General features: G+C 38.8%; 1 protein-coding gene across 9 annotated transcripts in view; it reads left to right on the forward strand.

Annotated features, from left to right (window-relative positions):
• Positions 1–16,864, forward strand: part of PPP1R9A (protein phosphatase 1 regulatory subunit 9A) — a 140,624-nt gene that overhangs the window by 113,964 nt on the left and 9,796 nt on the right. For 5 of the 9 annotated variants that reach the window (XM_065051090.1, XM_065051091.1, XM_065051098.1 and 2 more), the window contains 6 exons: positions 118–289; positions 6,975–7,132; positions 7,688–7,988; positions 12,148–12,235; positions 12,334–12,411; positions 14,974–15,172. In XM_065051090.1, coding sequence (XP_064907162.1) covers positions 118–289; positions 6,975–7,132; positions 7,688–7,988; positions 12,148–12,235; positions 12,334–12,411; positions 14,974–15,172 — 996 coding nt within the window. The remainder of the gene's footprint in view (positions 1–117; positions 290–6,974; positions 7,133–7,687; positions 7,989–12,147; positions 12,236–12,333; positions 12,412–14,973; positions 15,173–16,864) is intronic. The other 4 variants (XM_065051096.1, XM_065051095.1, XM_065051097.1 and 1 more) reach the window with 1 other exon arrangement.

Consider the following 16,864-nt stretch of genomic DNA (forward strand, 5'->3'; position numbering starts at 1 on the left):
AGTAATAATTTCTCTCATATTTGAAGAATGAGACAATTCTGACTGATATTCTGGAAAAAATCCCTATCTTATAGATGTGTTTGTGTTACGTCTAACACTGTGTTGTATTTCTTTCAGATACGAGACTTGGAAGCAGAAGTTTTCAGGCTAATGAAGCAAAATGGGAGCCAGGTTAACAATAACAACAACATTTTTGAAAGGCAGACATCATTTGGAGAAGTTTCGAGAGGAGATCCAGTGGAAAATCTAGATACTAAGCAAGTGTCTTGCCTGGATGGCTTAAGTCAAGGTTTGTTTGAACCAAACCATAACTCCTGTTAATACATATGTAAATAGCATGTTTATCATTAGAAGAAACAATAATGCAGGGATGTTGTTATTTTTTTCAAAATTCAGTATCTAATGACAGCCATATCAGGGTTATACCAAATAATGCCAGTATAGAGTCCCAGAATAGCTGTGCAATATGTATTCTGAAAGAAATGAAAGTGACTGAGTGCTAATAAGCATCATTATTGATTTCATAAAGCTTTCAGTGGGATGTCATCAACATTTAGGTTTAATTCAATGTTTCTGTTATGTTAATAAAGTGGGAGAAAATTGTGTTTTCTCCTTTGTTCCTAAATCTGTCCTTGATTACCTAACCACCAAAGATCAAACAAGGTTACCAGAATGAGAAAACCAATGTTAAATTAACATTTTGAATGGATTTCTCCGTGTTCTGATCCCACCTTGGTACAGACATCAAAAGGAACTATGCAGGTGGCACTCACCGTTCTCAGGATGGAGCGTTTTGTAAATAAAATTCAAATTTTTTGCTGGCACATCAATTAAAAATCTTATTCAGCTGTAGCACAACCTGATTTACAACATAAGACTTGTAAGACTTTGTTCTGCATTACTGAAGAGCCATAATGATTTGTGGCAATGCTGAGATCTGGATAGGTGCTGTCAGTAGAGTGGCTGTAACCTTTACTTGTTTTGCATAGAGAAGATAATTCCCATTTTTCAGGCCGTGCCAGTGAAAATACACAGATAACTTCCACAGCTTACTTAAAGTTCTGTAATTGCAAGTAGCTCCTCACTGTTGAAGTATATGCAGAATTAAAGCCAGTTTTAGGTCCACAGCCTTGGAAAAAAATTGCTTGGCGCAGGAGCGATACTTACTGTGTATTTAGTACCATCTGTGGAATCAGGTGTCAGAGATGTTGGGATTCCGATAAAGGAGCACCAGACTTTGTTCCTATATAGGTTTTCATTTTAAATAAGCTATAATGTTATTATGAATATTATGAAAAAAAATGCATTACATTACCAAATAAATGTATTTCTAATAATCTCTGACATGTTTTATTAAAATGGATATTTTAGCGGTTATTTCATGTGTGGACCCAAACTGAATATTGCTCTACAAACAAACAATATGAATTACATTTTTAACTAAGTATGTGCATGAAAAAGAGCTAGTCCTTCTGAAATGGTATTTGGGTGGTCTGCAGACTTTGTGGAGCTGGTTTCCCTGAGCTATTTCTTTCTAGCAAGTGTTTATTATACTGAAATCTCTGACATTCAGAAGCACTCAGGATGACAAGGAAATCTGTATTTCTGCCATAGATACTCAGCGTTACAAAATATTTAATACTTAGCAACGCTATTAGCAGGAACCCTTTCAGAGGTTTGCATCAGGAGTGAAAAGTATGTTTTCTTTACCTGACACACAGAAATCATGTTTACATTACTATTGTAACAATGTCAGTACACATTCAGGGCTCAAGAGCTGAAATCCAGGAATTTCTACATGTAAAAAGAAAATTGCAAAATTATTTTTAAAAATTCAAAAATTCTTTGGAAAGCATTAAAACTCTTTGTGTCAGTACTTTTAAATGATATTTCTCAATTGATCTATTTGCATTTTCCAAGAGCTGCTGTTTTTCGTTGCAAAAACACTCCCTTGGAGACATGTTACCAGTGTTCAGTACTTCTGAGAGCTAGAATAGACGATCTGTGAATTTAAATGGCCAAGTTTAACCACCTACATACAAACACAAATTATTTGCTAGGAAAAACAGACAATCAGCAGTGATTATTTGAAAGCAGAAACAGCATAAGTTAGAACTTAGATTCCAGCCTGGATTTGTGTTTTTAACAAGTGAAAAAGAGAAGTCCTTTTTTAAAATAGAGAGATCCCTAAACATGCTGCATCACTTTTTGACTTCCCTATACCTTTGCCAGTAAACTCCGTAACAAAGTCTCTGAAGTCTGTCTCAGAGAGTGGTGTGGTGATATTTGCTCTGCAGAGGAAGAACATCTGTCTACATATCACACTTTTGTAAACTTTTTAAGAAAAGGACTTACCATTGTCTAGTAATACTAATCACTAATAATGAGTGTATTTTCTGATCACCCCGTGGATGTTTGCAGAGGAGCCATAAAGGGTGGGCGGGATGTCCGTGATGTCTTTGGAGGGTGAGCAGAGTTCCTGCGGGTGCCGTGTGTTGTGCATAGCGCCTTGGAGACGTTCACACAAGCACTCCAATCTCTTCGCTGGCTTTTTTTTTGGTGAATATAACAAGCGTTTCTTCCTCAAGCCTCAGCATTAGGTTTGTGGTGTGGGACTGCATGTACACAGCCACATCCCCTAATTTTTGTTCCTGAGTTTGCAGGTCTGTCACCCCTCAAAAAATCAGGTTATGTAAAAATAGATATTTTAATTAATAGAACACTGAGAATTTTTTTTTTTCTTCAATATGATCTGAGGTGTTTATTACATTCTTGCATGGAACTAGATTTGGGAAGAACTGATGGATAAGACTTGGCAGGGGCTTACACACAAGAATAGCTGTCCCTGTCCCTGCCACTACAGGTGTTCTGCCCGTGTTTAGCATCGCACCAGACCATGTGGCTCCTCACGCTGCAACATAACCTCACACTGAGTTTGAGGGGCTGCCAGGAACATCAGCAAAAGTTATAAATCAAAACCATTATGGACCACGGAGTTCTTCCTTTGCTTTGCCAGGGAATATGAGAAAGAAGCCTGAGGATTGTGTTTCTTCTACAAATACATTATTTATTCAGAGAGTCCAGGAAAACAGATGAACCGCACTGTAGCTTTCTGGTTTAGTGGTCATGAGCTGTGTCTCCAATAGAGAATCAAACTATTCACTGGAAGGAGCTGGTGGTTTGAAATCTAAACAGTTCAGCCTTGACGCCGACTTTGACAGTATTTGCTCACCTCTGTGCCAACACCTGTTCAAGCCACTTTGATGGCTGTAGTGTCAGGGTGCCTTGGGATACCCAGGGATGCACCGGTTCACAGAAGGAGATTTTGAAATCTATCAGCCTGTATAATGGAAGAACAGTGGGAGGACAGGCCGGTTCTTTCCTGCTCCACAGTGGTAATGAAATAATTCATATGGAAGCCCATTGGAGTCAAGTAGTTGAACACCTGCTGAAAGAAAGTCTAATTACATCATCTCTGAGAGCAAAATAGAACCTGTTATGACTTCTATGTGAGAGATCTATCAGGCTTCCCAGTGTGCTGGGAGATTCCCAGACAAGCCCATGGGGTGTGTGTTTGTGCCAGGGAACAGCCAGGGCTGGTGGCTCTCCATGGAAGAGCGAGGGGACTGAGGGTGACAGTGTGTGTGGCCAGGACAGAGACCACTCAGGCAACTCACGGGTGAGCTGTGAAAGGAGGCCATGTATGGAAGTGTGTGCACTTGAAAGAATAGATATAGGCAGTTCAAATCATGACAATGTTCAGTTATCCTATCAAGTACTTACGGCAGAAGCATAATTACAGGTCATACAATGCTAATGATTTTGTAGTGTCATCTGTATATAGGGTTTAACTCTTATACAAGCAAAAACATGGTACTCAAAGTCTTTGCAGTGCTTTGAGAAAACACAGATCTGAACAAATAAAAATGCGTTTGAATTAATGTTACCCTTTAGTTATTTACTGACATGCTATCTTAACATGTGGCTTTGGTTTTGAGAGACAGTTTGAACTCAACTGATAGATAATGACTGTTGAAATGAGAGGCTCCACGCCACCCCTGCCTTTGTCCAGATGCCTTGTTCTGCCTCTTCCATTGCCCTCTGTTAGCACTTACATGCTCTGTGCGCACACTGATTCAGTGGAATATCAAAAAGCTGACCCAAGAGGTGAAGAGATTTGAGTGTCAGACTAAAATGGGATAGTTTCTGCTGCATCAATCATTTCCTATGAGGATTAGGGGAAAAAAAAAAAAAAAAAAGTTGAAACCCCAAAGAATATATTTCTTTTCTGGTGTAAAAAGCAAAAACACATTTTAAAATGTGTTTTGTCTTACTGCAGCTTTGTGAAATTTTTAATTTGCTGAAATACTCAGGTTTCATTTGAGTGGATGATCGATAGCAAAGAGAACTGAAGTTGTGTTGGCTCTGTTTGTAGAGGCGAGTCATACATGAAGTGTTTAGTATACCTTGCTCACAAGACACTCTTGAGCAGGGCAGCTTTGAACCCAGGCAGGTAAGATTGTTTCATTGTCCTGTTTTTTATATGAAATATTTCTCCAGTTTTCATATACTACGTAATGGTGTTGGGGCAGTAGATGAAAGAGGGGAGATCTAAAAAGGCTTTCCCTTCAAAACCAAAGAAATAGGCTTTCATGATTTTTCCAGGAGAAACCTGTATATACAAAGACAACAGTGAGAGTGATAATGCCCATCTCTTTTCTGATGATATATGAAAATAATGCAGCTCTGTGATCTTCATTTTTATTTCATTTTGTTGTTTTAAAGTACATAGGGTAGAATACATCATCTTCTGCACAAACCTCAGACTTTCAGAAGGTACAGCAACTTTGTAAAGAGTTAAGAAGTGGGAGAGTAGAGTACATTTCCCAAGCTTTCACCCAGGTGTTGTGATGATTCTTTGATGTTTTTTGGGGCATAACTACTGCGATCTTGTTGCAAATCTCTCAGTGAGTTTTTGAGGTGTTAGGTCAGCATAATGACAATCTAACAGCCTGTGTCCTGCTTGACACAACATAGTTATTTTTCTAATTAACAAGGAAGCAGCAGAGACCCTTCCCTTGTGCAAAATCATGGCTTTTCCATTCCTGCCTTGAACAGCTGTGATTCAGGATGCCTTTCATGGGCCTTCTGGGTTTTTACTATCATGCTAAACTTACGCAACATCACTGATGGTTGCAGTGAATGTTTGTTTTCAGCATTCTCAGGTCCTTCCTGCAAAACTGTAACATTACTTTTCTAATTATTTTACCAAAACTTGTTGCTGTTGGAAAGCTGAAAACAACTACAGTAGATGGTGATAATCGCAGTAATGATCATGTCTTCCAGACTCCTGCTTAAGGAAGGGGGATTGGCAGAGTGTCTTCTGATGTGATCCGAGTGCAAGGCAGGGCTGTATTTGTGTGAGGTTGCTCATGTATATCTGTTTGTATGAGGGACCATCCATGATCGTTGGTGCTGACAGAGATATTTTAGTGAGGTTTATCAAGTTTATGTAAGCTTTATGAGTTTAAAAAACTCTCAATAGAAGAGAGAAGTATCTACAATGGGAGATAATTGTTCTGACTGTGCAGAAAGGAGGAAGTAAAAAGATTGCCATGTAGTAATATAAAGATGCTTTTACTTGCAGAAGGATTGAGGCAAACAATTGAGGCATCGTATTCATAGAATCATAGAGTCACAGAATAATTTTCTTTGGAGGAGACCCTCAAGATCATTGTGTCCAACCATAACCTCAATATAGCACCAAACCATGTCCCTAAGAACCTCATCTATACGTCTTTTAAACACCTCCAGGGATGGTGACTCAACCACTTCCCAGGCAGCCTGTTCCAATGCTTGACAATGCTTTCTGTGAAGAAATTTTTCCTAATATCCAAGCTAAACCTCCCCTGGCACAACTTGAGCCATTTCCTTTCATCCTGTCACTTGCTACTTGGGAGAGCAGAAATTCATATTGTCACATAGAACTTTGAATTACAGATAACCTCATCATCCAGAGGAGGACTGGGATTCCTCTCTGCTGTCCCCTCCTGAGAGGGATAATGTCATAGAGCAAGCACCCTGTGCCACTGTAGATCCAAAGGAGTGAGTTTAACGCTTGTTCCATAATCCTGTGAAAGGCTGCCTGTAAGGCAATTCACTCACAAAGGGTTATCTGATTATTTGGATACTACCTGTATCACTGTTTGTGTGCTACTGACTGCACACATTGCTTGTTGATATTTTGTATGTATTGTACAAGGTAATTTTGAGGGGCGCTCAGTACAGCAGAGAACAAGTCATGTTCTTTAAATTTGTAAGCCATTCTGGTTATGATCAAATATGGAGCAGCTTGAGGGTTACTTGAGATACTTGTGTAATTTGATGAGCAGCCTGCAAAACTGGTGCAGTTACAAGGGAAATGCTTAATGGGGCAGCTGTGGGAAAAATTACTGTCTAGTACATCCTTCTCAAGTGGCTTTAAAGGGCAGGACTGGGGATAAATTAATTAGTCCCCTGGGTCTAAATTGGCATATTCATGTAGATCCTGGGAAATGTCTGTCGGAAAGCAGTGAGGATTCCTTTATGCCCTGATGGAGAAGAACTCTGTGAAGGCCAGGAACATGCAAGTCTCTCAGGGGGTGTAAGTGGACCTGCTTTCTGGGCTAGTACATCTGTGTTTGACAACTTTTTTTTGTGTGTGGGCCTTCATGTAACAGTGGGAATAATTTGTTGAGTTTTTAAATATTTGCAGTTGATTCATCATTATGCAGTTACTGGATCAGAGTAGATAAACTTGTTAATGATTTATGCAAATAACCGTTTATTTTTGCACATGTATTTTGACAGTGTTGAAGATACAGGTACAAGTAAAACATGCAAAGTGCATGTGCTTGCAAATGCAGGTGCTATTCTTAGGAAAAAGGAGTGAAAGATTCTTCTGTTAAATAGTTTAAAATCGTGTTTCCATACAGATTTCAATGAAGCAGTGCCAGAAACAGAGAGATTGGACTCCAAAGCTCTGAAGACTCGAGCTCAGCTTTCAGTGAAGAACAAGCGGCAGAGACCTTCTAGAACAAGGCTGTATGATAGCATCAGTTCAACTGATGGTGAGGACAGCCTAGAACGAAAGGTGAGAAGGACTCTACCCTCTCCCTCAGGCTTCCCATGGGGTGCTAGATTGCCCCTGTAAGTTGTTTCATCCTCTGTCTTTGTCCTTTCATTGTAGCACAGGCAGTATTTATTCCTCTGTGGCCAGTATGCTATGAATGTCCTTGAGCGATGTGTGAGTCTGTTCTCCTTTGAGTCAGCACACCTGTTTTTTTGGTTTTATTGTTTTGTTTTTAGCAGGAATCCTGGGCTTTCTGATTTATGTGCTTTATAATGCAGAGTGAGTCCTTTTATTTATGCAGGAGGTGAAAGGAACTTGAGTAGTGTGCTTCTCTATTAATTTGTTAACACAATTGATATGGTACTCGTTGTTTTGTCCAATTCTGACCTCATCTGAAAGCAAATACCAATAAACAACACTGTGTGCTATCAAAAAAGGTAATGGCATGAATTGCTAAAGCATTTCTTACAAATAGAAGGGTAAATTATTAATAAAAGAATTGCATGTTCAAAGTAAACCTTGCTCTGATTGGTTACTAAATGATATAACTTGCTTTATAATCTCTTATACCAACAGCCGTCAAACAGTTACAGTAGTCCCATGCACATTTCAAAATCACCACTGCCCTTATGCATGAGAGCATCCTCACCAGCATCAGATTCTGGTGCTTCCTCCCTCTCCCCTGTGGCTAGCAGTGCAGCAATCTCACTTGACAACCTAACTGAGAACCAAGAAGGTGGACAGCACCACAAAGGAGGTGTCCTTTCCCCACATGCTCGGGGAGACACTCCACTTTCCTCTCCTTCAAAATCTGGGCACAGCTCTGAAGCATCTCCTTTGCATCATCCAGCTGGCAGGAATATTTTACAGGATAAAGGTATTGCTATTTTCTACAATAAATTGATGCATCATTTTGTTCACTTACATCTACTTCATAAACTTCTGTTGTGTAGTAGGACCTTACCAATGAGAAGGCCATTGTCTCATGACTTCTTTGTCTACCTGGAAGTAAAAAATCACAGTTGACCTTGTGTGATGGCAAAGTTGAAACGAAGATCACAACTGCTTCCTGTTTTTTTCTGTCTTAGAACTCACTGAAAAAGATAGAGGGAAGTTGCCTTTAAGAAATTCTTATCTATTATTTTTAAAAACACCAAATTATTTGACCTTAGGACATTTCCGTATTAGAAACATGCGTATCGCAGTGTACTTAGTTTAATTATGTAATTTTGGCACTGCTAGATGCTTTTTTTGGAGGGTGGGGAACGGGGTGTAAAGCAAGAATAACAGATTGTAGCTTTTAATTGCTGAGAGGCAGCATGGTATAGATTAAACAAGGGTCGATGTCTGGGTTATCGTCATTTACAGAAAAAAAAAATAAAGTAATTTGTTGAGGGGGTTGGCCACGTTGTTTATTTAATTCAGATTCTTTAAATGTAAGCTGGATAAAACATGAAGCAATCCCACCTAGCTCAGGTATGTTTCTCAGATATTAATTTATTCAATGCGTTAACAATGTAACATGGCACAGAATTCCAAGCCCTTTTGTTCAGATGCCTTGTGAAGTCAAAATTAGCATTTTACACAACTTTTACATTCTTAGCTCTGCATCTTGCATTCTCTGTCACATGAGATAAAATATGTGATAAAAATTATTTGTGAGGGCTGCAGGAATAGGTCTGGATAGGTTCTTGACAGACTTTGGCTTACTTAAATTAACTGAAAAAAATCATTGAGGATTTTTTTTGTCTGCATAGCTGAAAAGACTTGCCATTCATTTACAACCTGTTTTTTTGTAGTCTTCATACAGGGCTTTCACACAGATTCTTGAAAGACAGATTAATGAAGTTCTGTTGGACTTAAGCTAGGTTACCAAATGCTACCATTTTTACATAGGTTTTAAAATTGCTAGTCTAATTGTATAGTTGCTAATTGTGTAATTGTTAATGAATCAAAATTCAATTCGAAGCTTGAGTTTGGCAAGTAAAAATAAGGGTACGAACATAAGAATGTGACTTTCCACTCTGACTTCAGCTTGAATGTATGATTGGTTTACCAGTGAAGTCATAAGTCCTGCATTTCCATCCAGTGCACGAAAAATATCTTTGGTGGAGACTAGCCTTATAGTGTAAGGAATAGGGCATTACATTCCACTCCCTGCATTGCTCTTTCCACCCCAATTTAGCTTTGAAAAATAATCTGTCTAAGTATTGGTATTGTGGTTGTTAAGTAAACAACTGGTGCTTTTGGGTATAGCCAAATTCTGATGCGTACATGAAAATTAAACCAGAACAATTTAGTTACAAATGTAAAATTTGCCTTTAATAAGCCCTACAAAAAAGTAATCTCCTAGAGCAGTTGTTTAACAGCAAGCATTGTAGCAATAGCAGTTTAATTGATTGCTGATTTGGCTGTCAAGCTCTCACAGGTCAGAAAATAAGAAGGGCCATTGTATTTGCTCTGTGTGTTCAGGTAGGATTTTTTTAGAGATGGAAAGAGAACACATTTGTGGGCATGTGTGTGTCCATTGATTAATCTCTGCTTAGCAAAAGTGAGCACTACCAAGTTCACAGAATCACTTGTCTTTTTTTTCTTTCTCATGAAATCTTGCAGTGTTGTGGGAAGACCTGAAGTGGCATGAGATCTGTTTCCTCATTATTGCGAAATGATCAAAAAATCATAGAATAGTTTGGGTTGGAAGGGACCTTCAAAGGTCATCTAGTCCAACCCCCTGCAATAAGCAGGGACATCTTCAACTAGATCAGGTTGCTCAGAGCCCCATCCAACCCAACCTTGAATGTCTCCATGGATGGAGCATCTATCACCCCTCTGGGCAACCTGGGCCAGGGTTTTACCACCTCACTGTAAAAAATGTCCTCATGTCTAACCTGAATCTTCCCCCCTCTAGTTTAAAACCATTACCCCTTTTCCTCTCGTAACAGGCCCTGCTAAAAAGTCTGTCCCCATCTTTCTTATGAGCCCTTTTAAGTACTGAAAGGCTGCTATAAGGTCTCCCCAGAGCCTTCTCATCTCCAGGCTGAACAAACCCAACTCTCTCAGCCTGTCCCTTTGGTCATGTTGATGGCCCTTTCCTGGAGGTCCAAGTCCAGAAGCATTTTGCTTGCTTGTCTTTTAAGCACAGCTTTTTCATGTATGTGTATGATTAATTTATTTTCTCCAGTTCTGCCTATTTGTGCAACAGCATCCTTTGACAGGGCAGCCAGGGTGACCCCTACGGGCAGTCCTCAGTTGGTGTAAGTCTGTTTGCACCTATGTTGTGACCTTGGGGAAGAAAGTTCAGTCTAGTCCCCTTTTGCATCCATCAGCCACAGGTTATTTACACCAGCTTCTTGAGGCTGAAATTCCAACTGCATGCGAGTGGGAGCACAGCGCTAAGAGTCTGAACAGAAATTTGCAATACCAGCTGGCTGTTACGTGTCACTGCTGAGGTCTCCAGGTTATTTCTTCTATTACAATAGCAAAACCTCCAGCTATTAAATGCTTTTCTTATTTTCCCGCCACAAAAGCAGATTCATTTACTTTCATTAAGAAGTTTCTCAAAAAGGCCCACCACCCTCCAGTGCCCATTGCCTGTGAATAGCTGCTGTGAAAATAAACAGTATGATCTTTTATTCTTGAAAGTGGCAATTTGACAGTGGTTAGATGGGAAGTATACATTAAAGATGAAAGAGAAACCGTAAGAGGAGAAAGGAGAGGAGTATGCGCAGTGTAGGGGTGATGCAAAGTGTGCGTTACCTGAAGCTCTCCTCGGCCTCCCCGGGCAATGGAGTTCTTCTTGGGACAGTTCCTTTGGTCATTCCTCCTATTGTTCTTTTTAGTTTTCTTTTTTTCTTGAATGCTTTTTTTTAACACAAGGACATGTGTTAGAAGAAATAATATGGCTTTTAGAGTGTGAGTATTGCAAGAGGCTTATTTTCCTGCCTTTTCCAGGATTTATGAGCCACTTGCACATTCAGTTTTTTACTTGAATGAAAATCTGGCCAAATATTATCCACAAGCAATATATTAAGTTCTTCTGTACACACAGTGGACTGTTCTACGATAGTGCTGTGGTATTTTTTATTAATTCTGAGGGCTTAATTTATGTCAACTACAGTAGGAGAAATCCACAAACCCAGCGGTGTTTTTAGTTAGAAGTCGCTATACATCTGAGGTCACATTGTAGAAGTCACCAAACCACAAGTGATTTGAATGACTGACCTTCATTTGCTTCCTTTAGCGTATTTGGGGAACATTCTTTAAGAATCAGAGAAACTGTCTGAATTTTTCAACTGCTGTGTTTTTTCTTTTAGCTTCCATACAGATTTCACAGGATGTTTTGCAGACTCAGATTTCATTGTTTTGGCTTTATAGGTACTGCAGGCTGTTTCCTCTTTAGGCTTTAACAGTGTTTGTAGAACAGATCAAAAATTGGTACAGGTCTCAGGGCAAATTTATTAACTAAGCTACTTTTAACTTTTTTTTCTTTTTTTAATTCGGAATGGTTGGATTTCAAGTTAAATGTTTATTTTAACAAAGATGTTCAAGCTAAACAGATAGCTATTACCCAGCATGTCCATCATAGAAGAGTCACTTGGCTCCAAAGTTCAAGAAAGATTCTCAGGAGTCGTTTTGGAAGTAAAGGGTACATACCAAACCAGTTCTGTAAAAGGAAACTTAAGCTTAGTTAAAAAATTGATTAACTGTTGTGTTTACTTGTAAATCTTTTGTGTTGTTTGACTTACTGCATATTCATTAAAACTCAACCAAAATTAACTTTTCATTTTCTTCAATTAAAATAAGATTTCTTCCTGTGCATTTTCAAATTCTGAAAGTATTCATTTATTTTTATTACTTTTCACACTGTCTTCTTAAAAATGAGAAGAATTCACCTAATTGTGTACTCACACATGTGTACATGTATGCATATCTAATTATGAAAAGATACACAAACTGTTATGGATGGAAAGTGGAATAGCTATCAGTAGCCATTAAAAATAATAATGTACATTCTTCCATGTACAAATGTATCCTAGATGGTGCCACATGTGCTCAGGCAGCAAGAACAACTAGCCCTACTATAGGGCATGCAGAAAAACTAAAGCGAAAACTTGCAGATCTTGGGTAAGCATTTTGTTATTTTACATACTTATTCTTTTAATTAAAAGGATTGAAAGTAAAATTTCAAAGATGTTTTCTGATGTTTTCTAATATTGTTGTAGGGCTCCCTTGAGAAGGAGTTCAAACAAGGGCAAGAAGCGGAAAGAGAAAGAAGCAATTAGGGTGACCTGTGGCAGTAGGTATGGGTAAAAGACTGAGGATGTAAGAAATTATATGCCAGAAACACTGGAAAAGCCTAATCCTCCTAGCCCATGGGAACATGAACTATCCCACTGACTTCATATACATAAGTGTTAAGCTTTGAGGTAACCTGCTGAGCTTATAAATGTAGATTTCTTAACTAATGAAAGACTAACATATAATCTGACAAGATCCCAGCTACAGGGCGTAATACCTGGTTCCAGGTGTGAAGGACATGCATTCAGTTAAATGTCAAGAGTGCTAAGCAGACTTTATACATTCCCAAAGTCTAGAAAGGACATAGCAACTCAAAACCTCTTTCCATATAAAACAATTCAAAAGAAAACCTACATAACAAAAGAAATACATAAAGAAAGCAAACTTTCAGTGCTACTCAGAAAGTCATTGTGGTGGAAAACCAGTATGTAGTCATTTGTGGAGTTTTGCTGACATTCTAATATGCAGAGCCCCAGTGACAAGAACGTTGTGTAGCTCCATAGTATCAGAAAAGCAAAAGAAACCTTAGACTTTTGACTTACTCCCTCAGGCACGCTGTGCTGAACTGCAGTGTTCTGTCTCTGCACACATTTGTACATTTGTATCCTGCAAATACCTGGCAGGATCTTCAGTGATCTTAGGCAGCAGTTGTCACTTCTATGCTGGTGTCAGAAGAGCCTGTTCCAGTTGGTTCCAGTGGTGCATCTGCTTGCAGTGTGCTTTGGAGTTGGTGGTAATCACTGCTGGATTTCTTTGGTGAGAAGAAGAGATTTCTTAAAGCAAATTCTCTGCAACTCAGTGTAGCTATAAGGCAGCTAGTGCCCTCAGCAGGGTGTTAAACATCACATAACCACAGGGTGAGGGAAATGAATGTGTACTTGTTTGTAAGAACTCGATATGTTCTGTATACCAATGTAATATATTAAAGATATTTGTGAGATTCCGTAGGTATCTTCTTTAGAGAAAGCAGGTCTCAGTGTAGAGAGATCAGTTGCTTATCAGACTACTTCATAAATCAGCTATTTGTTAATATTTCTGAGTTTGGATACAGTTAATAAAAGCAAAATTTAATACTGCTTTCAAAGTCACAGTTCATAAGCATTTGTAATTCTCACTGTGCCTCTGTAAACTGGAATGTTATTATTTCGGTACAACTTTTTAAACACCCATTTTCAATTCCTTTTGTTACTAACTCTGAGGAAGTCACCTCAGAAGAAATGTGAGGGTGTTTTCTTTACAGTCCAAAGCTGTATAAGCTCTTTGAAAGAAGGAAGATGATCAAAAGACATCATCCCATTACAATTACATCCGTTACAGCAACTGATTGATGTAGAATTAATCACGCTGTCGGATGTTGCATGCATTGTTTTGCTGTTGCCAAAGGGTAGCATTCAGTACGTGTAAATAAATTCCCAAATTCTTTCCTAAGACTACCACTAATGTTGCTAAAAAATTCTGCATTTAAACAAGTAGCATCTATTCCTCTACCTGGAGCTAGGTGAATCAGGCAACATAATTTGTTTTTTCTTTCTGCTTTCAAGCAAGATTAGAGGATGAGGGAAGAGACCAGGACTGGGTCAGATACATCTACCTTTATGTAGGCAAAGTGAGGGAGGATTCTTCTGCTTTCTGTAGCTCTTTGACAACCTCAGTTTCATCCACACAGAAAAGAGGCTTCACAATGTGCAAAGCTCTAGTGATTATGTTAATAATGGTGTAGAAGCTCTCCAGAAGGTGGAAGTTGAGGGGAGATTTACATACATGAAATTTACTGATGGCTCCTAAGAGTAGTAGAAGTTTAAGGCTCTCAAACAGTATATATATTGATATAAATAATATGAGGCTATGACATATGCATAAGTTCTTTGAGGCAGACACTTTACTTAGTTACTTTTAATTTACATAATATACTGTTGACATGATATATTTAACAGCTAATTTAGGCAAATTGTTTCATAACTGTTACCTTTGCCATGATCACATTATCCACTGCAATCTTTGTTACTACAAAGAGAGGAGTTGGTAACATCACAGAGGTGTTTTTTTCATTTTTCTATAGTAATATTTTTAATATTTAATATCTTTAAAATCAGTATAATAATATTCTACCAGTAGTTAGCTTTTTTAACAAAGGCACATCTCCACAGATGGATACAGGTGCACCTGGCTCATTCTGCCTGGGAAGCAGAGCCTACTTGGGTTGGTGCTGAGTCTAACCTGTCTCCTCATGCTGAGGTTCCACTGGGCTCAGAAATGCACCAACACAACATGTGGCTTCTTGACTGGAGCTGGCTCACATCTGAACAGTGGGAGTACAAGCGTTTTCCATTTACTGGGTGTACATTTAAGAGAGCTGGAGTCAGAAAAAGAATCAAAAGAAACCACTTTTATTTCTTTTGCTGAAAGAGAGATTTCAGGCATGCCCCTACTGGCTGCATGCCACTCAGTTCTTTAGTCACGGTTACAGGGAATGTCACTGCTTTTGCAATTAACTGCCTCTCTAGCATTTTTTTTTCTCTTGTTTTATAATCTAACACATAGTCCTGCTCCTTTCTCTTAAACAGGACCACCAGAGAGATGCTGCAGAAATCAGCAAACACTAAGTCATTAGCAGAGCGATCCTCCTCTCTCCCACACTGTGTACCATTCACATGGTATGGAGAGAGTGGCAAGGGATCCAATTCTTCCAGCAACCTGCCATCGCCTACCAGCTCAACTGAACCTTCTTCTGAAAATATAAGTCCAGCTAAAAAAGGGTCAAAGGTAGAAGATAAAAACTACCTTATTCCCACTGTGTTGAGTGGCATAATTGGCTTAATGTTTTTGGAAAAAGAACAGGCCAATATGTGAATACTACAATAAACAGTGCATGGTGTTCATTGTACGGCAAAACCTCATCCAAACAGAACATCGCTGCCATTGTACCATCCCAGATTCTGCCTTTTTAATCTGTCTTTATGTACATTAATTCAGTAAACTAACTGTGGTGTGCTGTACCGTAACAAGAGCAAGTGGTGCCAGTGGAAATTAGCATTTGGAGCCACTGAACAAATGCTAGATTTTTGTATTCAATTATAGATATTTTCTGCATTCTTCAGGACTGATTGTGGGAATACCTGCCTATGGTCAAATGAGGTGTTTGCAAGTGAAGAAATGCTGTATGCCCGTCAGTCATTTGCCTTTTTTCCCTGCAGTAATGCAATCTGTTTGTCATGCATGCTGGATGTTGGATTTAATTCTATATATGAAGATGCTTGAACTGTAAATATGAACTATTGCAATTTAATACATCTGTGTGATTCCTTTCTGTGTGCATGAATGTTGCAGCATGATGATAACTCCTTAAATAACCCTTAGTTATAGTATATAACTATATACTTGGCTTTTTCATGTTTATTTTCACTTCTGGAAAATATTTCTTTGCCTGTATTTCCTTATAACTTGTAGCAGTTTACGTTTTATATTGGTCTGGTAGAAAGAAACAGATATGGTTCTCGACTTTATGTACAGGAGTATGAATCAGAAATCTAATTCCTTTGTTTTCTCCAAACACATGCATGTACGTGATAGCAGTTTCCACAGGCATTTCTTACTCTTTTGGTGCCAAAAGCTGGTGGTACCTGACTTCTGCTGTGCACCAAGCCATGCCAAGTCATAGTTGTGATTGTGTTACTTGGCAGGGAGAGCAACACCAGTCTGAGCAGTGAGTATCAGACTGGTAGGGAAAGCCCCAGGTGGAATCTCTGAAGATTAAAGAGAAACTAATTGGTTACCTGGCTTCTTTTGAAAAGAAAGATGAGGATTAGACATGTGAATCCTATATGTCCATTTAAACAAACGTTGTGTGAAAAATAATTTTTTAATGGGGAAAAAAGCAACTCCTTTTACAATTAGTGTTAGGTTGAGGTTTTGGGGGTGGAGCAGGGGTTGTCCTGCTGCCATATTAACTAGCAGGCCTTGGCTATCTTGTGTTTTGCTTATAGAACATTAAATTTTAAAGACTTAAATTCATTGTAAGGCTGAAGCTTGCGCAAAATAGAGGTGAAAGCAAACTCAAAGTACTTGAAAGAGAAAAAGATGTTCTTCACACAACAGGAGGTAGAGCTGTTGAACTCCTGGCCTAAGAACGCTGTGGGGGCTAAAATTTTGCATATTAAGGAAGCTGCTCAGATTTTTTTTTTCTCTATAAAGAGATGGGTAAAGCAGAACAGCAATTCCAAATGTAGGTGTGAGAAAACTGATCACAAAACCGTTTTTATATTCTCTGCAAAGTTTGCAAGCTTTTAAATTAGGAGTTTCTATACTGCTCTTCAGGTTTTTAAAGCACAGCATGATGCAGTGGTTAGTTGGATTTCCAGAAAAACCGAGAGGACCAACACTTGATATTTTTGGAAGACTTCTTGTTTTCGGGAAAGATAGGTCACATATCTTGGGGGGAAGGATAAAAGGATAACT

The sequence above is a fragment of the Columba livia genome, chromosome 2, assembly GCF_036013475.1.
Source record: "Columba livia isolate bColLiv1 breed racing homer chromosome 2, bColLiv1.pat.W.v2, whole genome shotgun sequence".
In the NCBI taxonomy this organism is placed as follows: Eukaryota; Metazoa; Chordata; class Aves; order Columbiformes; family Columbidae; genus Columba; species Columba livia.